This window comes from Corvus cornix, chromosome 13, assembly GCF_000738735.6.
Source record: "Corvus cornix cornix isolate S_Up_H32 chromosome 13, ASM73873v5, whole genome shotgun sequence".
Lineage (NCBI taxonomy): Eukaryota > Metazoa > Chordata > Aves > Passeriformes > Corvidae > Corvus > Corvus cornix.
The window spans coordinates 10,621,524-10,645,969 of NC_046343.1; the positions used below are offsets into that span (position 1 = coordinate 10,621,524).

The following is a 24,446-nucleotide window of genomic DNA, read 5'->3' on the forward strand; positions in this document are numbered from 1 at the left end:
AATTGCATTTGTGTTTCTTTTTAAAATCCAAACCTTAACTCGGCAACTTCAGATCTGCCTAAAGAAGCAAACCATGAAATACCAAATCCCTACAAGCCTTTGTGCATGGTTTGGGTAGAACAAGCTCCATTTATTTGCAAACACTGAAAATATTTCAGTGGTATTGGATTTAACAGGCCAGAAACAAAGGTTCTGGAAAACCAACCAGTCTGATCACTTGGTATTTCCTGCCAAGAAAAAGAAAATACAAAATAAAATCCCCCAAATTTAGTCATGAAAGAGCCTCTTCTGCAACCTCATGCCTAATTTTGTGGAAGGTTTTTTTACAAAACACATTTTCTCCTTGACTTAGACCCAGTTTCCCAGAGTAGCCCATGTTTCTTTAACCATCAGAACTAAGGGGTCCTGTTCTTTTCATGCTGAAGTCAATAGCAAATCCAATTTAATTCTGCAGGGTCCAGCTGTAAGATTATTTATAGGAAGAAACACAAAATTTGACATCTTTTATCAGGTCTTTTAGACTGTTCCTCTCTTGTTGCTAATTCTGGGTGCTTCATCACCTTTGCCTAAACCTCCTCACAGCCTTTGGAACAAATACCCCACATACTCTGGTTCTGTGGTCCTGCCATGCCTCCTGCTTGTGCAAACATCCTTGTTAAAAACTAGGTAAGAAATTATTATATTGATTTTTTTTTTTTTTTTTTTTTGGAAACGAGATGAAGAGGAAGAGGAGAGTGAATGAATTTTAATGTTTGCCTCTCTTTATAAACATGGTTATGTGGGAATAGAAGACACACCTCCAGAACAGCTCAATGCCGTGCAGTGCCTGCTGTGGCGGGTCACGGAGTCCCACCGCAGACAATCGGGTGTCCCACGATGACATCCCCGTTTGACGGCCACACGGCGAGGGCCCAATGGTCCCGTCTCGCCCAGCTCCGGGCATACGCCCGGGATACGCATTGCCCCGTAGCAGCTCTCCCGAGCACGGGGGCTGCGGGGGAGCTCAGAACGAGGGGCTCAGCAGCCGCACCCCGAGGTACCACCGGCCCCACGAGGATCCCCCCGTGTTCCTGACCCCCCCGATGGCCCCGTGCTTCTGGCACGGCGCGGGGACGCTCCAACACGGCCCCCATCCCGTCCCGTCCCCTCCGCCCCGCCCCGCAGTGCCCCGAGGGGGCGTCCCCGCTGCCCCCCACCCCCGGGGGCGGTCCCGCCGCCCGCTCAGGTGCCGGGATTGGGCGGAATATGCAAATGCAGCGCTGACGTCAGGCGGCTATGGCCCGGAGAGCAGAAATAGGGCCGGCCCGGCCCGCGCCGCGCACTGCCCGCGCCGGCCCCGCCGCGCTCCGCCCGCCCCGCCCCGACCGGCCGCGCCGCCCCGGCTCCTCCCCAGGTGAGTGCCACCGGGAGCGCCCCGCAGGGTTCCGCTGCGTCTCCGCTGCGTCTCCGCTGTCCCGCGCAGCGCTGCGTTCCCATCCCCGCCCGCTCGCGGCATCCGCGTCGCTTCCCTCCGCTGTCCGCTCCGCGGGCGCCTCGGGGGCCGGGCAGCCTCCCGGTGCCGCCGCCGCCCGCCGCGCCCCGCCGAGCGCGCACTCCGCGCCGCGGGCCGGCGGTGTAACAGGTGTGCGTCCGCCGCGGGGCCGGGAGCCGGCGGGGCGTGGGGGGACGGGCTGCGAGCGGGGAACCTCCTCCTCACCTCACATCTCGCACCGTGGAAATGCCACCTGTGGGGTGGTATGGAGCGGACGTGACTGCCGCCCCTGGGGCGCGGGGGCCGTGGTGCCGCAGTGCCTGCCCTGTGGGGCCGCCGTCGGTTCAGGCGCGGGTCCCGCCGCGGTCGCGCGTGGGACCGGCGGTTCCCGGCTTGGCCGCTGGGTGGCGCCGTGGGCCGGGCCGCGCAGCGCCCGTCGGGGCCCGCGCAGGGCTGGGGCCGGGACCCCCGAGCCGCGCCGGGAGCCGGCCTGGGCTTGGCGATGGCATCCTCAGCTGGCCTCTCCAGTCCTCTGAAACGCTGGGAATGCTCGGCTTCCCGGCGGTGCTGGCCGCTCGCTGCCCAGCGGAGGGTCACGGAAGGGCTAGAATGGGACTTCTCCGAGTTGTCATCTCGGAGCAAAGCTGTGTTTGAAACGTGTCGTGGGGGCAGCCTTGAAAACCGAGGAGTAATCTCTGTGAGGTTCAGGAGCTTCTTGGTAGTCCTGCATCCCTGTTGGTTTGATGCTCCCCAGATTTCTTCTGGAGCACTGAAGTGTCTTGGGGAATTTCATAATCAAATGAAATATTTTTAAGTAGCTTTTGCTCAAATGCAAAGTCCGCTTTGTACTTAAACATCAAAGCTGATTCTAATGAGTTCTTAATGCACCCAAACTTTCCGTATTTAACTGCAGACAGATGACTGAAATAATTATTTGGTTTCTGTATGTTTTGCTGAAAGAATGGCTTTTCTACTTAATTTTGTCGCTTGTTTTTGTAGCACTTAACAAGAAATTATGGATGTCAAAATTATTTTGCCAGCAATAGAAATGCTGTTTAGATAAGGCCAGAGCAATTGGGAAGGTTGATGGCAGGAAGTAAGGACCAGATTCTTATCTGATTTTAATAGGGCCAGTTTGTATAGAGGTAACAGTTATGTCCAAATGCTTTCTTTTTGCTATAGCAACAGTCAGAACTTCAACTAATTAAGTTCAGCCTCTTTCTGATGTGAAGCCTGTTGGAAATTATTGAAAGCTATTGCAAACCAGTAATTTCTCAAATAAGCTGCAGTTTAAGTAGCCCTGAAAACAAAACCAATAACTGCTTTCAGCAAATTCTTTAATCTCATTACAATCACCATAATCGAATTCTTAAAGCTTTTGTGTTGTGGAGAAAAAAGTTGTGGGCTCACTGCAGGATCTGGCTGTTGCATGTCATAGAAATGCTTTAAACAGTTTGTGCTGTTCTCCACTCAAATGGCCAAGATGCTTAATCCCTGTCCTTTTTCAAGGTGACCCTTTTTGCTTGAGCAGCTCCAAAACCTGTGCCCTAAAACCTGTGCTTGTCTTTATCTTGCATCTGCTTGCTGGTCTTCCTCTTCCACTGGGGATACTGCACACATATGCTTTAAATTTGGGGCTCTCCCTGTGTGTTGGTGCCTGCCCAGACCCATCTGGCCTCGGCATGGGTGTTTTGCTGTTGCCATTGTTTTTGAGCTGCTTCAGATAACAGTGCATAGCCTGGTGCTGCTGTACTTGTGGAGTGTTTCTTGCTAGAGCAGTGTCAGCTGGAAAGAAAGCTGGAAGGCTGCTCTAGCTCAAAGGAGGAAACCACAACCTTCAGGTAAACTTTTTGACTTTGCATAGTATATTCTTTATCACAAAGGCCTGTATTTATTCTTTCTTTTGAGTACAACTGCTTGTTGTATGCAAACCTTTCCTGTGCAAGGTTTGATTTATCTGGGCAGCGATGTCCATACAAACTCAAATCCAGCAAATCTGTCCCTCCTGCAAGCGAGGAAAGGAAATGGATAGTAAAACTTGTCTGAGCTTACAGTGGTGGTCTGGATCTATTCAATCAATTTGAGTTTTTCTATTGACTTCAGGGGACTTTCAACCTGCAGTCTGGTAGCCGTATTGTGTGGTGTAGCTGCAGACCGGGTTCTGCAAGGAGCCTTCCCTTCAGCTCAGGGTAAGGCAGTGCTGAGCTGTGGTTTAGGATGCCAAGTGACATGAAAATGCTGTGTGACTCCAGAATAAGCTCTCACTTGATATTTATGGTATATGTTTGTTGCTTGGATAAGGCTATTAAGATATAAAATGTATATTAATGTGTCCTCCTCTTGCTGTGACTGAGAGCAATTAATGTACTGTCAGCGTGCAATAAAAATAAGTGACTTTTAAACTGTCTAAAGATGTTCTAGAAATTCTAGTTATAAAGCAACCAGAGTTTCTATCAGGTAGAGTTTGCCCTTTCAGTTTCATCAGTGTAACAGATCGTAATCCAAACACCTTCATGCTTTCTGTCAGTTGTTTACTAAATATACATTAAACTATTGTGTTCCCTGTTTTGTTTCAGTTCCCTGTTTTTTAATTTCAAGCAGGATATGAGTCAGAGGTCTCTAGAACTGTGATGTTATTTGCTGTGAGGGCATCAACTGAGCATACAAAATACTGCTATTAAAGAAAAAAAAAACCAAAACCCTGTGAGAAACAATGTTGCTGTGGAAGAGCAATTCATAAAGTAACAATGTACTTGTCGCTTATTGATAGAGTGACTTTGGTTTATGAAACATTTATTTGTAGTCCCAGTAACATTACATCTGAGGTTCATAATTGGAATTTAGAAAGCCTAATAAATTTTGATTTCATCCTGAATGCTTTCCATTCAGTGTGTTTACATTAGTGCTGAGAAAAGGCATTGCCTGAGCTCTGTGGGTGCTGTATACTGTGCTCAATCTAGTGATGGGGTGTCTTTGGGCAAACAAAATAACCTGAAACTGTCACTGCTGGTGTAAATGGTCATGGCTCCAAAATTAGGAGTGATGCACCAAGGCTTGGATAAACTCCGTAGCAAATACATGGCAGGAAAACACTATAAAATGAGTCTTGTCAAGACAAGATATGTCATGGTGAGTTAATTCAGCTTGGTTGAATTTTGCTATTAGCAGGTAACCCTCCTTGTTGATGTGTATGGCTCAAGCCAGGCAGCAGCCTGTCCCTCATCCTATAGAAATGCTGTCGCTTCATTAAGGGTCATTATGCATCATTAACGGTCCATTTTAGCCTTCCTCAGCCATCTCAGAAATGGTTCCAGGCTTGAATATTCCTTTGGTATTTTAATTGTAAAAAGTAATGACACAATCTTGTGTTATTTTAAGTTCAGAGAAAGGACAGCTCCTGGCTTAGCTTGCAGGGCACCAGCACAGGGCTGTGATGTGTGAAACACAGGAGTTCCATCAGACACCACTTTGAGTAACTGCACTGGTGTTCTTTCCAAATTTATTAAAAAACTACACATGACAAGAACCACTGCTCAAAGTGGATACCGATGTAGTGGAAATCCCTCCAGTTCCCTACAGGTGATGTGGGCTGTGGTAGCCTGTTTCCAGGGATGTGGTGCTGCTCTTGAGTGGGGTGAGTGTGGGAGGAATTGGAAATGTCTCTGTTTGGGACAGAGGAATATGAGTGCAGAAATCACAGCCGCAGGTAGGACTCACCTCCATTATGGTTGAAGAAACATGTCAGCCCTCTTCAGCCAAGGGTTTGTTTCATGTCTTTCAAGTTTGGGTATGTTTGGTGACCATCTGGGCAGATGTCCTCATCTGGAGGACGAATGACTGTCCCTGTGTGCTGGGTGCCAGCCATCAGCCCTGGCTGACCCTGCACACCTGATTGTAGCTGAGGGGGGTGGCAGTGGCTGTGTCTGCTCAAGGCAATGTCACCTTCTGAGTCAGAGGAGAATAATGATATTTTCTGTCACTTTGCTGGGAGCCTCCAGTGGTCAGAGAAGCAAAGGTGGGTGTCTGGTGTTTTCCTGAAGATCTGCTGAGGGTACAGGTGTGAGTCCCTGACCGTGAGTGACCCTGTGCTGCTGGGGCTCTGGAGAAGGGATAAAGTTCACCCTTTGGCTTCCTGCAGTACTATAAGACCATGTTTTGATATGGTTTGCTTTTGGCCACAGTAGTTACAGAAATCCCAAGACTTTGGTTCTGCAGGTGTTGTGCGGCAACAGGGTGGGAACAGCACATCCTGAGGAAGATAGTTTTGGGGTGAAATTACTACAGTATGGGAACTCATTGCCAATACACTGGAGAGTGTAGAGCTCCATTGGCATTGACTGAGTGTGGATGGACACTGTCAGCTGAAGCCTCTGTGTTACTGAACTGGAGCTGGGTTTTGTTGTAAGATGAATGTTCTATAACTGTTCTCTCTTTTTTTTTTTTTTTTTTTTTCCCAACAGACTTGAAATGATGACATCAAGGAGCTTTTGGTGCTCTCTTGTATTGCTGGGGGTTTTCCCGTTGGTCACAAGGGGATGGATGGATGTGGACCGGAGCAGAAAGCTGTACTCGGATGCAGGGAGGTTGCATCAAGAGGTACTGTACTCCCTCTGCTGCTGCAGCTACAGTTCCTGGGTTTCTGTTCTTGGGCTGTGTTCGGGCTCTCCATACTGCAAACAGAAAGCAAGCATGGGCTTATCCATGTATATTTGTATTAAACACCTGCTGAGCAGGTCAATGAAAAACAGTGAAGCAGAAATTCTTACACTTCTTGTATATACTGACATCATCTGGAAGTGAAACTGGGCATCTGGCTGTTGTGGAGATGGTGTCTTTGCCCCAAAGACTTTACAGTATGCTGTGTCCTGGGGCTGCTGACACCAGTGAAGCTAAATTTAACAAGCAAACTGTCCTGGCTCTTCACTTGGGTCAGTGGACCTTTAGGTGAAACCTAAAAAAAGCTCTTTTGAAGGAAAACTGAGCCATAGGCCGTTCGGAGAGAAGCAGCAAAATTACTGCCTGAAGTGTTTCCCTCCAGACTTACTGATGTGAAACCTCTCTGAAGCACAGAACAATAGAAAAGGGAGCGGCAACAGTGACTAGCGAGGGGTGATCTCCTTCCACCCCAGTGCCCGTCTCAATAGGGCTTTGGGACTGGGGCAGGGCAGCAGTGCCTCCTCAGTGCTCAGTCCTGGCTCTGGAAGTGGAGAAGCAGCTGAGCCTGTTTCCAGTGCTGAGGGGTGACAGTGTTGGCTGCTGTCACAGGGGTATGGATGGAGCAGTCCCTGTCTCAGCAGTGTTGGAGCAGGCTGTCCCAGCAGGATACTGGATTTCTGAAGCAGACCTCAACACCGCTTGTGGCACAGATGTACACTGAGATTTTCACAAGTCTGAGACATGTGAATAAAGACACAAAAACCTAGAACTGTGACTTTGAGCTGTAAATGATGAATGAATGCTGAAACAATTTTAGTTATTTAATTAGTTCCTTATTGTTGTATGTTTGCTAAATGGTTGCTCAAATGTCTGAAAGTGGGAGATGGTGCAGGAGGACAGGGAAAGGACACTTGGCAATTCTTTTAGCTGCCATTGCCTTGAACACTTATGTGCTGGCAGACACATCAGTCAGTGCCAGTCTAATGATAAGCCCTTGATGGATTCATGTTGCAATTGGATCTATTTAAGCCTTAGGATTTGGTTCTAGTTGGAGAATCCCATTTCTCCCAGTCACATCCCGTCTACAAATACCCAGTTATCTGCATTATAGTTTAAGCCAATTAAAAAGGTGCTTTTTGCTGCTTAGCAGGGCTCAAAAGTAATTTCAATGGTGTTGGATGTTCTGCAGTTCTGAGGTCTGTTTCAGGTGTATTTTGTCCTTGAGGTATCCAACCTCTGTTCTGTAAAAGAGAAGGGAAACAGTTCCCTTCCACACCTCCACTCCACAAAATAACTCCACACAGTTATTTTGCTGCTGTGTAGGCTCAGGTAGTACACTGGCACTCTGTTAAACCTCTTCTTGCAGAATCTCTGATCATTTTTGCTTTTTTATTAAAAATTATTAAATATTTTCATTCTTGTGCAGTTAAAAAAATCTTATTCTTCACTAATGCACATTAGTTTTGATTTTTTTTAAGGAAGTTGCGCTGAGGAATTAAATTCATTACTCAATTTACTTTAATGTTAATCATAGAACTATCATATTACTTGAAAGACACTAATTCATTTGATCTTTCTCTAAAGACCGTAATGTTACTGTACCAATTACTTGATCTTGCTTGAGGTGGAAGGATCTCAGCTAAAAGCGTATTTACTCAGGTTTGCACAGAATTTAACAAGTGTGAATATTAAAATTATGAATGTACAAAGGATGCAGTTAAAATAGATTCAAGAACTGTAAGTTATAATTCAGATTTTTGAAAAAATATCTCTGCAATATTTCTTGTTTCCACAAGAAATAGTGTTTATACAGTGTGGCACCCAACACCAAAATAAATCTGAAAGCCGTGAGCATAGCTTTCAGGTAGGGTCAGTAAAACTGAGATAAGCACCTTTTGAGAGTAAACAGAAGTTACTTTCTCTTGCAGAAAATAACTTAGCCATAATTCTTTTTTAATAATAACAGTTACTGAAACCCTTTTCTAGAGTATTGGGCTTTGTTCAATTTGGAGCTCCTTATCCATGAGAAGTTTGTTAGGTTCCAAATTTTATGGTTTAATTAATACGTAGATCCATTAACATGCATTTAAAAAATATTGAGTCACAACTAGAAATGCTCCTAGCAATTCTCTAAAACCGCTTTAAAAATGAGTGAAGTGTTAATTTACAGGTCAAGTAATTTTGAAGTGTGCTCTGATGGAAAATTCTTGTGAACCTCATCAAAGCAAATATGTAGGTATGGGTCACTGACCTTCACTAATACTTGTTCTGATCTACATAGGAACAAGTTTACTGAATCAAAAACTTTGCTTAATTTATGTTCGGATTGCTAAATCGATTTCTTCATGGTATGTGGGAGAATTATTGCAGTTGTGCTTTGAATTTATTAAAGAAAATAAGACTACAAGTCCTTCTGATCAGAAATCAACCCTTTAACATAACAATGGTGTGTGTTTTTCTTGATGCACACCTTTTCGTCCCTCAAGTTTATGGGGTGTTCCTGAGAAGAGGTTTGTTTTCTGGATTACTTTTAGTCCTGATTAGAATAGTTGATAAATGTGTATATGCATTATGAAATTCCAGTTTCAATGAAAGAGCTAAAATAGAACACTTAATTAAAAAAAGGACAGCATTAGTATTTGACTGGAAAGCTGCAACTTGTCTGGTTTGTATTAATTTTGGAGAATACTGCTGTGTTCTGTGAAACTTCTCATAAGCTGTTTCCAGGGGTTGCCAGAAAGCTCTTGAAGCTTCTGGGCATTGCACATGAACTTGGGTGCATTTTCTCAGGGTTGAATCATCATGGGACTAAATCCTATTCAGTGGAATATATGCCAAAATACCAGATACATAGAGCTCACCACTCTGGGATGTTGTTTTTGGACAAGTTTTTTCCTCTGCCTTCAGCAAGTCTGATTGCATGTTCAAGTTGGAAGTTCTAGAGGTGCCTAAAATTCATGGGCAGCTCTGTGCTGGCTCAGAAGGGCTTTGGGTGGTCCATGGTACACCAGATGATGTGATCTGGGGTCACCTCTTCCTTCTAGAAAGGAATTCTCAAAAAACATAGCTTTCTGAGTCATTGTCAGTGGTAGTGAAGAAAGTTTCCAGTGTGAGCAGAAAAGAGACAAACAATCTGGATCTGAAATAACCCTGGAGTTTGGGTTTGGAGGAGAACTTGGCCAGGAGGTTCTGACGGAAAGCCTACGGTGCTCGTCCGCTCAATATCTACAAGGTAATCCACACTAGTAGCTCAGGCTGATTTTTTTTCAGCCTCCTGGGGTAATTTGCAAAGCATCTTAATAAATACTGAAATTTGACAGCCAGCTTCCCTTCTCCCATTCCCTGCTTTCTCTGTGAGAGGCTGATTTCCTGTGCATGCTGAAGCCAGGCTGGTTTTGCCATGGTTCTTGGGGCAGGCTTTGCATCTCCTTTTCTGAACCTAAAATGAACAGAGCAGTGCTGCAGGTCTTCTTCAGCCCTTCCAGCAGCAGAGTTCCTCTAACACAAGTCATCACAGAGCTGCATTTTGGAAATTTAAATTGTGTTATGTTTTCTGGGGCACTGCTGGTGGGTAGCTTGAATAATATTGTCCTGGCTTGATAGTGTGAAAGTGGAGAATAATCCTGTGTTGTGGTACATGGAGAATTGTTTTGTGCTGCATTGTTAAGTATTTGAATGTCACCAAGCTCCTGAGCAGTGACAGTAAAGACTGGCAGGTGTTCTGTGGTCTGCTCAGGTCTACAGAACTGCTCTGTGGTTTTCTAGAAATACTTAATTGCTTTAATTTGGCTTTCATGCCATGCTTTTTTTGCCACCCATCCTCCTACTTGAGAAGTCTCAGGAGACTGTGCACAGCGCCCCCTGGTCCTGTGGGGAGAATAGCTGTGTCCCTGGGCAAGGTCCTCTGTACAGAGCTCACAGGTGATGCTCCATGTGCTCATTTTTCAAGGCACCATAACTTTCTTCTTGTTGGCATTTGGCAGGTATTGGCTCTGTTGGCTATCTATTGTTATTATTCATTATTACTTGAAGGAGAGTGTAGATTCCCATCCCTGGAAGTGTTCAAGGCCAGATTGGATAGGGCTCTATGCAACCTGGTCTAGTGGAAGGTGTTCCTGCCCGTGGCAGGGGGTTGGAATTGGATGATCTTTAGGGCCCCTTTGAATTCAAACCATTTTGTGGTTCTATGTTTCTATGGCACCTGAACTGCTTAAAATCCCCAAGTATAAATGTACTGCAAACAGCTGGATCAGACCAGCCCTTCAGTGCCCTCCTGCCCAGAATAAACCATTTCTGTGGAGTCCATTCACAGCTTCAACTTTGCTTGTCTAAGAGTATCAATTATTGCCGAAATTCCTAGTTATAGTCAGATTCTTAAATGTTGCATCACTTACTGCTGCATCTGAACACCACAGCAGGTTATTCAGAGCAGCAGAAAAGTAATATTTCCTAATCTGACAGACTAGGAAATAATTGGTTTTGGAAGGTAAAAAATTGCAAAGGCTTTTGATACAAGCTTTTTGCTTCTAATTCAAATAGAGACACAATTTCAGATGATGAGCTTGGAATAAAATAGGCACAGAGTATCAATTTTATATACAGTTGAAGATCTAATATCCTGGTATTTATTTTAATTCTTAATAGTAGTAGTATATTCTCTACCATGTGAGTGTTCTCTCTGATTTTCAGTTTGGAGAAAGGAAAAGAATCAGATTTTAATTTAAATCTATACTGTGCTACAGCCTGCTCCTGTTTCAAGCATTAGTGAAAGTACAGGGAGACAAGACTTAAGTGTATTTTTGTATCACTTTGGTATGTAGTGATAATTCACTCCTTGTTACCTGCATTTATGTGGTATCTCTAACAGCAGTAATTGCTTTTTTGTAGAGCATCCTAAATCTTAACAGGTATATTGTCTCTGTGGAGATGAGAAGCTTTTGCTCTGAGTGCTGGCTACCAGAGCATCTGCAGTTCAAGGTGCTGTGGAATGTTTTGATAATATTTGTTATGCATGTTGAACTCCTTCCTCTGTGTCCCCAACCTCCCCTCCACTTTCTTCTGTGTACTCAGAGAGCTTAATAAATGCTGTATCTTATGGGATGCTCTTGTGCTTGAAGTACTAGAAAATGTGAATGTTGGAACAAGGCAGGTACTGTATACTTGAATAACACCAGAAAATGAGAAGAATTTTGGTTTACATAAATGGTTAGGGCTCAATAGTGAGTGTCAGGGATCATCAAGATGCATCTAAAGCACAATATGAAGATGAAACCCACTTGTTTGTAGTCCCCTACAGAACAAAAATCCTGCTTCTTTTATGATTTTTAAACTTCTGGTAGGATGTGGTGTGTGATACCTCGTGGTGGTTCTGCACTGCCCAGTTTGCTGGGGACTGTCACCTTCCAGCCGAGAGAAGAGGCCCCCCTGCTGCATGGGAGCAGTTTGTGGTGCATTGGATGTTAATGACCTTGAATTTTGGGTGCATGGGTGCTGGCCCTGGGGAGCAGAGGGACGTGGGCTCGCGGTGCCTGGCTCTGTGCTGAGCTGTGGCACAAACTGACTGCAGGGATCAAATTCCAGTAAGTTTTTCTCATGTCACAGTTGAGCAACTGTGAAAAATTGTACTGAGATGGGGAAATGCTGGTATGATTTTGAAGAAGAGAATGGGACCAGAGTAAACCATGTTGCAATTATAAAAGGAATCAAGGCAATCTTTACTTGGCTATGATGTGGCAGAGGGTTAAACTTCCTGATATTCTGTTTAGAAGCCACTCAGCCTTAAAAGACTAAATGTTGAGCATTTTTTTTCTTTCAAATGTAGCATATTCTTCCTTTGAAACAAAGGCTGTAGCATTAGTTTTTAGAGGAAGACAGTTCTATTTGAAGTACTTTTGACTGCCAAGCAGGGGAATTCTCAGTTTTTTAGATTAGCAAGGGTACATTGACAAATTTGGGATTTCTAAAAACAGCCATCCCACAAGCTTCCCCATGACAACGTGGAAATTTATGGAGCTATACCTGGGTTTCTCATCTGGAGTCCAGAAATAGTAGTGAGTAAATCAGAGATGCAGCAATTATCTCAATTAGCTACCGTATGGATGAGCAGATGATACTGTGTGATGTGAGACATCAGAATTTCTCTCAGTGTTTATACTAGACGGGACAAATCTAAATTGCCAGTGTCTGTACCGATATCAAGCTTTCTCTAAACAGTAGCATGTGATCTATTTTTTTCATGCCTGATCAAAAAAAAAAAAGTGGATAATCTCTGCCTGATTAACATGGGTTTTTTAAAAAAATATTCTGTATTCATGGCTGTAAACAGAAAATCCTGATTGTCAGAGTCATACATTGTGCTGATGCTCCAGTCCCCATGCAGAGTGTCTCACCAGCCCTGTACTGGGTGCCATTTCATAGAATGATTTGGGCTTGGGTTATAACTAATCGAATTCCACCCCCCTGCCATGGGTGGCACTAGACCAGGGTTGCTCCAAGGCCTGTCCAAACTGGCCTTGAACACTTCAAGGATGGGGCAGCCACAGCTTCTCTGGGCAGCCGCAGCCTGTGCCAGGGCCTCACCACCCTCACAGGGAGGAATTTATTCCTAGTATCTAATCTAAATCTACCTCTTTGCTTGACCCCTCACTGTAGATAAGGAGGAGAAGGCTCTGAAGGGAGGAAAAAAATCCATGGCATGGTAGTCTATTAATAGGAACAGCCACTTCTTTATTAATTTGCTAAACGAGTTAGGACTGTATATTTAAAATTGTACAGCAGTTAGGATGATCCTGAGAGCAGGTCCCTGGAGACCTGGAGTGTGCAGAGGTAACATCTGATTTATTGTGAGACCCAGCATGAGCCCAGCTGCAGGGACTGGGTTTGATTTATCTGCTTGCACTGCTGTGTCTCCCACGAAGGGTCTGGTAAGGTCAGCAATGCAGGGAACTTGTGGATCTGGAATGTTACCTGTTCTTCTGCATCTCTTAATCTGCTGCATTAATTGTTGTTTTGCCGCTGATGGTGGTGGTTTTTTAGGTTTGCTTGGTTTTTTAAAAGTTTTGGGGTCTTTTGGGAGAGTCTGCTATATTAAATTTTGGTCATAAAAAGGGGTGCCTTCTGACTAAATCTAAATCAGTATTAAAGGGCAAGAGGCTGAAACCACTGCAAGGTTATCCAATGGGTTATGGTGCTTGAGGTGCTTGAGTTTGGTATCTGCTTTGGTGATCCATGCTGAGCATCATTCTGTACTGGGATCAGAGGCCAGTAACAAACAGGGATGGGAGATGCATAGCCATGTCCAAATTTCTAAATACTGAATTCATCCCAGGAAGTGTTCAAGGCCAGGGTGGATGAGACTAGTGGAAGGTGTCCCTGCCTGTGGCAGGAGGTTTGGAATGAGATGGGCTTTATTGTTCCTCCCAACCCAAACCATTCTGTGATTCTATACAAAACAACCTGAAAGTGGTTTTTCTGCTTGCATCTGTTGCTAATGACCATTGGTAAACCTGTTTGTTGGCTACCAAGCTCTGTCTTATGTTGTGTATTCCCTCCATGGTGTTGTGTTTTAACTCTGCACAACAAAGTTCCCAATGCTCTGTGTTTGTTCTGAACGAAATCAGATTTATCACTAGTGCATCATTACTCAGGAGATAATAACATAAACTAGTTATTATGCCTTGGCATTCCTTTTGTAAGAGCAGAAAAGGGCTTTGTGCAAAACCAGTTGTTAAATCGCATCATATTGACACAGGTGTTGGTACAACACACGCAGCTACAGGGGAGTGAAGTGTGACAGCAGGTAGTGAATTCTGTTTGATTTTGGTTTTCATCCCTCCTGTTCCAGGTAGAATTATTTATCATACTTGATGACACTGGGGTGCTTGGTCTTTTGGAGATGCAGTTTTTCTTTAGCTACATGTCTGGTGAAAGGCAGTCCTGAAGCAAACATACTACATTGATTTCCACATAATGATTAGGCACTTCAGATACAGAACAGAAGGACCTTTCATTCTGTACTCAATTGACTAACATTAAAAAGTAGGAAATAGGTGCTAAAAGTGAACCTTGACAAATAAAATTGTTGTATTGCACTAATGAAATGCCATTTAAAGCAGTACATGAGGAAGCTTTTTTAGAAGGAATGGAAAATCTAAAACAATTCTTTCCCTTCAAAGCAGATGATTTATGCTCTGATAAAATTACATTTTTAGTTAAAGGAATTTGCAGTCATTAAATGGTGCCCATGAAATAAGTCTCATTTATAACCATCTGCTTTATGGCTTCGACAGAAAAGTATTCCTCAGGCAATGCATTCAAGAACTTTAGTGTCATTTTTATCAAAATAGTTTAGTTCTCTACTGGTAACACTATTAAAACCTTTGAAACCTCTGTGTGATTTTTTCTTTTTTTAACTTGAGATCAGTATCATCCTCTTCAAGAGAAGTCTGCCTGGAGCTGGTACCTTTTTGTGCTGTACTTTAAGCCCTACTGTGATTGCCAGGTATTTTTCCTTTTTTTTGTGTACCTTCCTGAAATCTTGAGCATTCTCAGTTTCATTGGAGTTTTCTCCATGGAAGGGATGTTTTGGGGGATGTACCAAGTGCTGCTGTTTTCCCCAGAATGAGAAGTGATGGCATGTAGCCTGACCTCATGTTCTCCCATTGCAGTTCTAACAGGCTTTTCTTCTGAACCCTTCATGTGTTTTTTGGGATAGTTTATATTCATCAGAGCTTACAATTATAAGGGGAACAGAGTAAAAGAAGGGAAACTTTGAAGACCGTCCTTTGTCTTTCACGATGTCTGTGCAGACATGGAAATAACAAAAGGGTGTTTTATGAAAGTGAGCTTACACTTGGATTTTTTTAGTAGAGTCTTGATAGTCGATTTCCTTTTGATCAATATAATAGTTGTGATTAGTTTTAGTGTTTCTAAGCTTTTGAACTGCAGAGAATTCAAACAGCTTGTTAGTGTGAGGGACTCTGGGGGACTTAAAAAGTATTCTTCCCTTTTGCATCTATTGCATGTACATAGGCCTAATAATAGCAGCTGTAGCTGAGTTTTTTTTATCCTGTGCCCCACCTCTCTAATATTTTGAAAAGCTCAGAGAGGTCCCTGGAGTTTAACTGGCTGCACAGCTTGGAGCTCTGCTGCCTAAAGAGGATAAATGCTTTGAAGTCTGTACTAATCCTGAATGCCATTTTACATATTGCTCAAGATCACTGAGGTAGTATCCTACAGGGAATAATGACAGTATTTTTATAAGCAAATACCCATTTTGGGTTTATCCCCCTCAGCTGACTTGAAGGCTGCCAAGGAGACCATTTCTGCTATTCTGATCCTTCTCGAGTTTGGTGAAAGCTTTGTTTTGAGGAAGGCTGCTCATGGTCGTGTGAAGGAAGGAGAAGCAGCATCTGCTGCCTGCACAGGTGGTGACAAAGGACAGTATAAACTGTCACCATGTTTGGGCCAGGACGTGGGTGATGTGAGGTGGCCCCTGGGCTGGAGGAGACCTCAGCTGTGGCTCTGTCCTGCCCTGGACTTCCCAGGAGATTCTGGGAGGGGGCAGGAGGCAGAAAGGAGCATTTCTGTAGGCAGTAAATGGGTACCTACAGCACTGTAGTGTGTGGTGCCCAGAGCCTTCTCTTCTCCAGGCTGAGCAACCCCACCTCTCTTGGCCTATCTCCACAACAGAGGTACTCCATATGGTCTTCACAATTCCACTATTTCTAATACTGTCTGCAGGAAGTAATTCGAAAGATGGAAATTTGGACATATTTGTAATTAACCCATAAAGAATGTTACTGTGTGGAATTAAATATTTATTCCTCTGAAGTCTCACCATTAGTATAAGCAGATGGTGTCTGGGAATGCAATACCTGCTACAGTGAGGATTCTGTAACGTGATGTACCAAACAAGGAGGCAGTGGAAAAGAAATACATATGGACTGATTCTTGATAGCTGTTTCAGAGATGTTTATTTCTCCAGCTGCCTGGCCGGGATCTGCTGAGGAACTGCTGCAATCACGGGACCCGAGGGTCCTTGCCCGCGCAGGGGAACACAAAACAACCAATGGGGAACGAGGCTGACCAGGGGCAGGGAAACCCCGTCCCTCCCCTCAGGGCCCCTCTCCCAGGGCTACATGGCAGGGGGGAAGGGACCCTGACATTTCACCTGTTTATTTTTAACAAAAGAGATTTAAAGCTTAACATTGAAAACAACTGGATAAACATAACAAGGACGGTTTTAAAACAAAACAAGCCACCCTCCTGAGTCTTTAAATGTCCAAACAGATTCCCTGGAACATCTTAGGGCTGACAGAAGGGAGACAGAACTCTCTGAGCATGCTTTGTGGGGAAACTGAGGCAGGAGAGGGTTTAATTTCTTCCCTCCCACTTGGCGTTGGAAAGGGATTTTTGGGGAAACAATTGGCAAAGGCATGGTTTTGTGAGGGAAACCATGGGTGGAAAAACGGATTGGGAATACACTGGGGGTAATAGGATATAGGGTAAAAGGGAAAGGTGGGATTAGGAAAGGGAGACTGTAGGGGGGAGCTTATAGTGGAGATATTGTCTAACATGACTACAATTTTTTTAGCATATATACTGCCTTTTACAGAAACACCATCAGGCCCAGTGACCTGTGATGCTTGTAACCCTTTTCTACCTCGTATAATTTTGAATTCCACCACCTCTCCATCTCCCAAGCTTGGGATGTATTTTTCAGGGTTATTCTTTTTAATAGCAGTTCTATGAACGAATATGTCTTGCTGGTTGTCACATCTCGTTATAAAACCATAATTTTGTAAAATATTCTTCCATCAGCATATATTTTGACTCAAAAATTGACTGTGTCCAAACGGTGTTCCAAAAGTCTTTGGTAAGAATTAAATCCCAAGAAACATAGAAAAAGTTCTTCAACAACCAAGAAAGGAAATGTTTCAGTTCCTTTTGAGCTTGAATTAAGCTAAAATTTACAAATTGTTGTTCAAGAATCTTTTCAAGTTTAAGATAAATGTCCATATGCGGCTCTGAGAGCCAAGAGTCTTCCCACGGTTCCTCCATAGTTTAGATATGGAATAGCAAAACAAAAACAAGAAGAGGAATCCAAAGTTTCTAGGGTTTACTCACACAAATCAGTCGCTTAGGTATAGGGGATCGTTCTGCTCGCAATTCTCCACCATTTGCTACAATGAGGATTCTGTAACACGATGTGTCAAACAAGGAGGCCGTGGAAAAGAAATATATATGGACTGATCCTTGATAGATGTTTCAGAGATGTTTATCTCTCCAGCTGCATGGCCGGGATCTGCCGAGGAACTGCTGCAATCACAGGACCCGAGGGTCCTTCCCCACACAGGGGAACACAAACCAACCAATGGGAATGAGGCTGAGCAGGGGCAGGGAAACCCCGTGCCTCCCCTCAGGGCCCCTCTCCCAGGGCTACATGGTGGGGGGAGGGACCCTGACAAATACCTTTTGACACAGTGTCATTTTAATACAAGTTTCTATATTAGAGATGGTTCTGATGAGTTGCAAAAAATATGGCAAATTATGTAGTGTGTATGGATTGAAATGAGCCCTCAGCTTTAAGCATGGGTAGTCCAGTGGCTTTGAAGTTATTCAGATATTTGAAGAAGTCTCTGCTAGAAATATCTGTAATGGCTCCTCCCTCCTCAACCCTACATCTTTGGTGTAGTAATAATGCTCCTAACTGTTCCCTTTTTATGTCAACAGAGAAAAAAAAAAAAAAATCCATTTTCAAGACAAATGTCCTGTTTTACAATGTAATTTATTGCACAGTGAGGAATCATTCTAGGTGTTATATTTATCCATTAAATATCTGTGGACAAACTGAAATGTGAGCTTGTAATTACTCCTCAGTTATTGTATTGAGCTTCAGAGATGCTTCCCTGGGTCAGTGACTAATGTTTTTAGGGGGGTTTGGTCATCCTGCCTTTGAGCAATTCTTATATTTAATAAAAAACACCACAAAAAATTCTCTTTTCCCTTATAGGACTCCAGAAGGTTTGAAGTTACAAGAAGAAAAGGTAGGAAAACCAGTTTTCTTTGTGTATGTGTTGGTGTTGAGTATTCTTGCAGTAACTTTTTAAAATGAGCATGAGTTCACACACTTGAAAGGTTGTGCTGCTGTGGGATTTCCAACAGTCTGTGCCTGGCGGTTGTCTGACAGTTCTTAGTGTTGCAAATTGTAGATTTTTTTTTCAATGAAAAGCTGCTCTTTTAGCACAGAATTGCATGATGGTGTTGGGTGTGCACCTCAAGGTTTGGGTGCTGGCAGGGCATCTAAATGGCTTTAAGCTGAAGGAAGATAATTTTGGTTAGATATTAGGAAGAAATTATTCCCTGTGAAGGCACTGGGGCCCTGGCACAGGCCGCCCAGAGAAGTTGTGGCTGTCCCATCTCTGGAAGTGTCCAAGGCAGGTTGGACGGGGCTTGGAGCAACCTGGGATTGTGGAAGGGCATCCCTGCTCATGCCAGGGGTTGGAACTGGATGAATTTTAAGGTCCTTTCCAACTCAAACCATTCTGTGATAAACTCTGACCCTGGAGTGTTTAGGGAGAAAGAGATGCAGACAAGGCTTTCCATGCATCAGCACACCACAGATCCATCCAAAGGTGCATTGATGCTCCCAGCTCAGATCCAGCTCCTGGGAACTCTGCTGCCTCAGTAACTAATTGGCTGCTGCCAGGAGTGGCTCTTTGATGGCTCCTGGCAGCTGGGGGAGAATAGGCCATCAAAGAGGTCATTCTGGTTATCATTAATTTTGATTTTGTTCAGCAGATGTTTTCTGGATCAGGCCATTGCTTTCCTCATCTGTCTTGGTAGAAGGTGAAGCGGGTGGCACTCTCCTGTTCAATGGATTAATGCATTCCCTGTTCCCTTCCAGTAGCTTCTTGAATTGCTTCAGGCATCCCGTATGTTGGGAAGAGGTTATAACTACAAACGTTTTACTGCATAAGCAAAAGAAGGTCAGGTCCAAGGGTAACTTGTCATTTGGGCAAATCTCCTTTTTTTTTATGGTTGTGTTTTTGTGGTTTTTTTTTTCTTCTGTGAGGCCAAGGCAGCAGAGAAGCTTGAATGAATTAAAAATACATCTATTGCTAAAGGTGAAATCTCTTTAGATGTCCAGTGCACGTGTGTGTTTTATCAAACGTCTGCCACTCTTCATGAAGAAATCCAGTTTTATTGTGTTTCCCTCAGTCTCAAACTGAGGAAGGCTTTTGGGTGGGTCAAGGCTGCTTTGAGATGCAGAAAAGCATCTTGGCATTGTGGATGGGGACACATTTCAGTCATGCTCTGGCTGTAGTTTGTGGTGCAGTTCATTATAGGCATGGAGACTGAATCCAGTCCCGTGGATGTACCTCTAGTCCTGTTTCAGATATGAGTTCTATTTCCAAAGTTTTCTTCCCAGAGAAAGTAACCAACACATATGAGAGCTTAAAGATAGCAATTTTTGAAATCAGGATTGAGTTTACAGATCATGTGGGTGCTTGGAGACTGTTCAGAGCAATAACTGTATTTGGTGATCAGTGCCTCAAGGCACCAAATTTCCAGGCTAAGTGAGGCTGATTTCTCATTGCTTTCAGAGGATGGGTAAGACTTAACTTTCATTTGGAGGGCTAAAACCATAATTTTTTTTTCAAAAGTGAATTCAATATTATGGACTTCTGTTAGACGCTTCTTAGACCCATGGCTGGAGTGAAGGGGATGGCAACTGAGGGAGTTGAGGTGTATAGATAAATTTGGCTTGTGCCCAGCAAGGCAATAATATGTGAATTATCAAGTCTGTCTGAAGAACTGCAAACTCCTCAGAAGTCAAGAAAATGTTAACAAACATGGTAAATACCTCTTGATCACAAAAGCCTGTGGATTTGCAGAGCTACCTGGGGATTTTCAGCAATGTTTAAGTATCTTCCTCTCTGGAGTTATTCCTCAATAGTGCCTATAAAATAATTCAACTAAAGGCTCCTTCAGAAACCTCTTCAGTATTAAAATGTGCATGGAGCAGGTACCATTCCATGCCAGGAAAAAATAACGGGAGGGTCAGAATGTTTATTATGCACACAAAAGGATTTTTTATAAATTTTGTGATATGGTATGAGGTGACATTAAGATTGAGGCCTTTTTCCCCCTTAAAATGGTAATTTTTGTGGGTAATGAGTTTTACCTGAGGAAATGAGATGATTGGAAGAGATCGGGGGTTGGGGGCTTATCCTTGTTCTGTTCCCTTGGTGGAAATTTTCGCATTCTCTTGAAAAGCTGAAAAACTAAAAAATACCTTATAGAAACACCCACAAAGGTGAGAGCTCAGCAGATTAACTCTGTATCTGCTCTTATAATCCCAGGCTCGTGGATGATCCAAGGTGATTAAAAAAAGAGCTTTTGGTGAAAGGTGGGGCAATCCAGGTTTACACTTTTCAGAATTTTTCTTTATTTTGGGACAAAAGGTTTGAGTCCTTTAGATTTAAAGCAGACCCTTTTCTTTCAGAGGGAGCAAAGCCTTGATTTTTGTTGAGCATGAAAACACTTTTTTCCTATTTTACATGTGGATGAGTGTCGTTAGACTGGGATGCTTTTGGTTTCCAAGGTGTCAGGACTACATATACTGGAGAAATTTTGAACCTGCTCCAAAGCCCATTACAGTCAATGAATGGTTTTCCTTTGATGTCCATGGCATGAGATCAGCAGTAATTACATGATGTTTTAATTGCTGTGGTATGGAGGAGAGATGCTTCCCTGACTGCAGCTGGCAGCCACCTCTCAGTGATGTTTGGAGACTGATTTTCTTCTCAATTGAAATGAAAATGGCTGCAGAACTGTTTTGTTCCTGGGATCCCTAACTAGTGTGCAAATATTACCCTTTTTGACTAAAAATAATTTTTTAATCAAAAAAACCCTCAATCTAGGATTTGATTAGAAGCTGCAGGAATATTTTCCTAAATTCACTTGAAATTTGGCTCAGAGTTGGTCATACATATGACCCACTGTGTCATCCATCTGAATTATGCTCATTCAGTGGAAACCAAAATATTGGGTAGGGTGCCAATAGGGTAGGTTTTGTGTTGTGCTTTGAAAACAAACAAACTCCCAACCAGCCAGAAAACCTCAAAAAACACTCAAGAAACTTGAGCATGTGATAAACAAGCACAGGATTTGAATACCACCCCTCTATATTGCTCTGTTGAACTAAGATCAGGGGGCAAGTTTGAGTAGGCAGACCTTTTTTCCACTAACTGAATATTTTCTCTTTTCCCATTTTTGTTATTTTTTTGTAATTTTTCCTACCATTAGTGCACAGGAAAGGGGAACTGAGCCAAAAGGTGAAGAACCTGCACAGTCCTATCAGCTGTCCAGGGCAGTGTAATACTGCAGGAGAGCAGACGGGGAAGAGCAAAACAGGAGTAGGGAGCTGAGAAAAGCAGCAGTTTGTGCAGATCATGTGGACACAGCAGGCATTTAGTGAAAAGGCTGAAGTGTCAGAATGGTTTGGGTTGGAAGGAACCTTAAAGCCCATCCCATTCCACCCCACCCCCGTCATGGGCAGGGACACCTTCTGCTATCCCAGGTTACTCCAAGCCCCATCCAACCTGGCCTTGAACACTTCCAGGGATGGGCAGCCACAGCTTCTCTGGGCAACAAGTGCCACGGTCTCACCACTCTCACAGGGGAGAATTCCTTTCTAAAAATCTACATAATCTGAGGAGAAGACCCTGTGCAGGAAACTGGGAGACTGAAGGGTGTGTGTTAGATTGGAAGAAACACAGGGCCAAGCTCGTAGACAGCACCTGCAAACATTAGGCTGGACAGTGGCAGTGTTTAATTTTAAAGATTACACAGGGAAAAGTCACCAATGAGTGTACATGAATGTATAGTACTTACCTGTTGCTGTAAATTACACCATACAGCTTATATATGTAGAAGCCACATACATTTATGTCTATCGAATTCCCCATGTCTGGCAGAAGAGAGCCTCCAGTGGTTTCCCAATTATTTTAATGGCAAGAACACAGGAACTAATTCTGCAACTTCTGGAGCTGACAAATGTTCCCATTTCTGTTGGCACTGTGGGGCTGAAGGATGCTGAGTACTAGAACAAATTGTCTGCTGTGTAGAACTATGCCCAAGCATATGTATAGTCACATTAAGCGTAAAGAACCAGGTCTTCAGAAGATACAAACAAGCAAAGCTCTGCTGAATTAATGGACCACCTTTGCTTTTTATTAGCTGAGATTCTCACCCAAGCACTTAAAACTTTTAATTTGTTTTTATGTTGTTCACAATCATCTGTTCAACAAATTAGTGTCAAAAGATGCTTTTGAAACCATTCAGCCAAGAAATGTTCAAGCAAATTGCTTCTGCTCTGACCATATAATCTTATTAAATGAGATGCAACTCTAGATTTATTCAGACAAATGACATCACACTGCCATAAAGATACAAAGTTTAAGTATCTGGTTTGAATTAAAACTTATTTGAACTGACACTTCTCTGAAGTTTTCACAAGCTCTGTGTTGTGGATGTACTGTTTGTATTTGTATATATTTATTGCAGATACACAATCCTCATTGTTACACTGTGATTCCTAATCGCAATGAGGAACAATAGAATATTATAGTACACCCTGAGCTTTCTCAAGTTGCCAGTGTTACTGAAAAATCTTTGCATCAATTAGCAGTGGTAGAGGATCTAGCCAACAGCTTAAGCAATATTTCATTATTCTCCACTTGACATCAGTTTTTATGTCCTACATGAAAAACTGACTCATGGTTATAAAATAATAATGCCCTTCAGAAATTCTGTTTACTTTGTCCTTTCTTTTTGCCCACTTCAAATTTTTGCCACTCCATGGAGGATGACAGGCACTCTAAAATTGGCGTAAATGATAAGTTGCTCTCCTCAAATCCTTCAGGAACACAAAGTGGTCAGCTGTAATTACTTTTGTAGTAAATCACCTATTAATTTCCCATTATGTTGGTTTTTTCCTTATTACTGGAGTCCAAAAACTTTGTGTTTTTTTTCTTATGACTTGGTCAAAACCTACCAAAAAATCAGTAGCCGTGCCTGTGTTGCTCTTTAGAAGCAACTGTACCCAAAGGATCTTGGTTGTCTGGCTATCTCAGTTACATCCAGATGATACGATATAAAAAGAAATATTTGTATGTATATGCTCTGTATAGTGTTGGATGTTGAGAAACACACTGGCTGTATTTCAGGACATTCCTCCAAAGTTTGAAGGACAGCTTTTACATTAAAAATACCTGTTTTGTTGAATCACAAGTTGGAATATTTTCCATGTTTTTTAGACTGGTTTTAACAGTTACTCAGTCTTTACTTTGAACAAAGTTTTTTGTCTCTGTCCATCTCAGATGCCTTATTTTCATAGAAAGTTTTATTATCTCTGGCTTTGCCATTGCCTGACAACATATGCTTTGAAATCTGTTACCCAGGGAAGGACATTTGGGTCAAAATATTAATCTGATGTTTAGTGCCTGTGTTTCTAAGCTTGTGAAACCACAGTTTCTCAGCTTTTTTTATACTTCATCCCACTTGAACAGCCTAGCCCTAGTTGGGAAGGGACAAAGTTGTTTGCTCCCACACATCTATCAGCAGTGGTGTTTAATTATAATTTGGCATATTTTGTGCTTTCAAGTGGCAAGAATTAAAAGAGGGAGTAAAACCATGTGGTGGGGGAAGAACCTCAAATAATCAACACATTAACCAGTAGGCACAGTAGTAAATTAAACAGGAATGTGAATGCTCCTGGGCAGTCTTAACATTGCTGTTGGTATTGCACATGTGTCTGGGATGAGGAGCAGAGAATTGCAGCTTAACCAGGGAGTTTCTGGACAGCTCCTGAACCAAACAGGGCTGGTCCTGGTGGTCACATTTGGCTGACAAATGACTGTTCATGGAGATGGATTCCTTCTGAAAATGTGAATGCAGCTGTGGTTTAGCCCAGCTTTGCCATAGCCATAGCAAACTCCTTGCATGCTCAGCTCTCTGACTGGTGGAAGCAGAGTGGTTTTGCAGAGTTAAGGTTCTTGTTAATAGATCCATCAGTTTCTGTAGTTAAGTACTTTGGGGCAGGAGGAGGAATGAATTCTCTTCATGGCAGAATGGGCATGACTGTTTAGTAAGTAAATATAATAGCGTGGCTTTGCTAGAGCAGCAGATTGATGGACCTGAAGGAGCTGAAGTGAAAACTTGAGTGGCTGTTCAGGAAGCTGTTTCCAGCAGTAGGTCGGATCAAGGAGCTTGTAGGCAAGCTTAGGAAGTGGACAGACTTCAGCTCCCAGTG

At 43.2% G+C, this 24,446-nt stretch overlaps 1 protein-coding gene across 5 annotated transcripts in view; it reads left to right on the forward strand.

Moving 5' to 3' along the window:
* Positions 1–1,359: 1,359 nt before the first annotated feature.
* The window catches only part of FSTL4 (follistatin like 4), a 226,076-nt gene continuing 202,989 nt past the window's right edge, over positions 1,360–24,446 (forward strand). For 3 of the 5 annotated variants that reach the window (XM_039559665.1, XM_039559666.1, XM_039559667.1), the window contains exons 1-3: positions 1,360–1,393; positions 5,932–6,067; positions 18,141–18,174. In XM_039559665.1, the coding sequence (XP_039415599.1) occupies positions 5,939–6,067; positions 18,141–18,174 (163 nt within the window). In that variant the 5' untranslated portion in view covers positions 1,360–1,393; positions 5,932–5,938. Of the gene's footprint in view, positions 1,394–3,201; positions 3,313–5,931; positions 6,068–18,140; positions 18,175–24,446 lie in introns of those variants that run through there. The other 2 variants (XM_010413102.4, XM_010413105.2) reach the window with 2 other exon arrangements.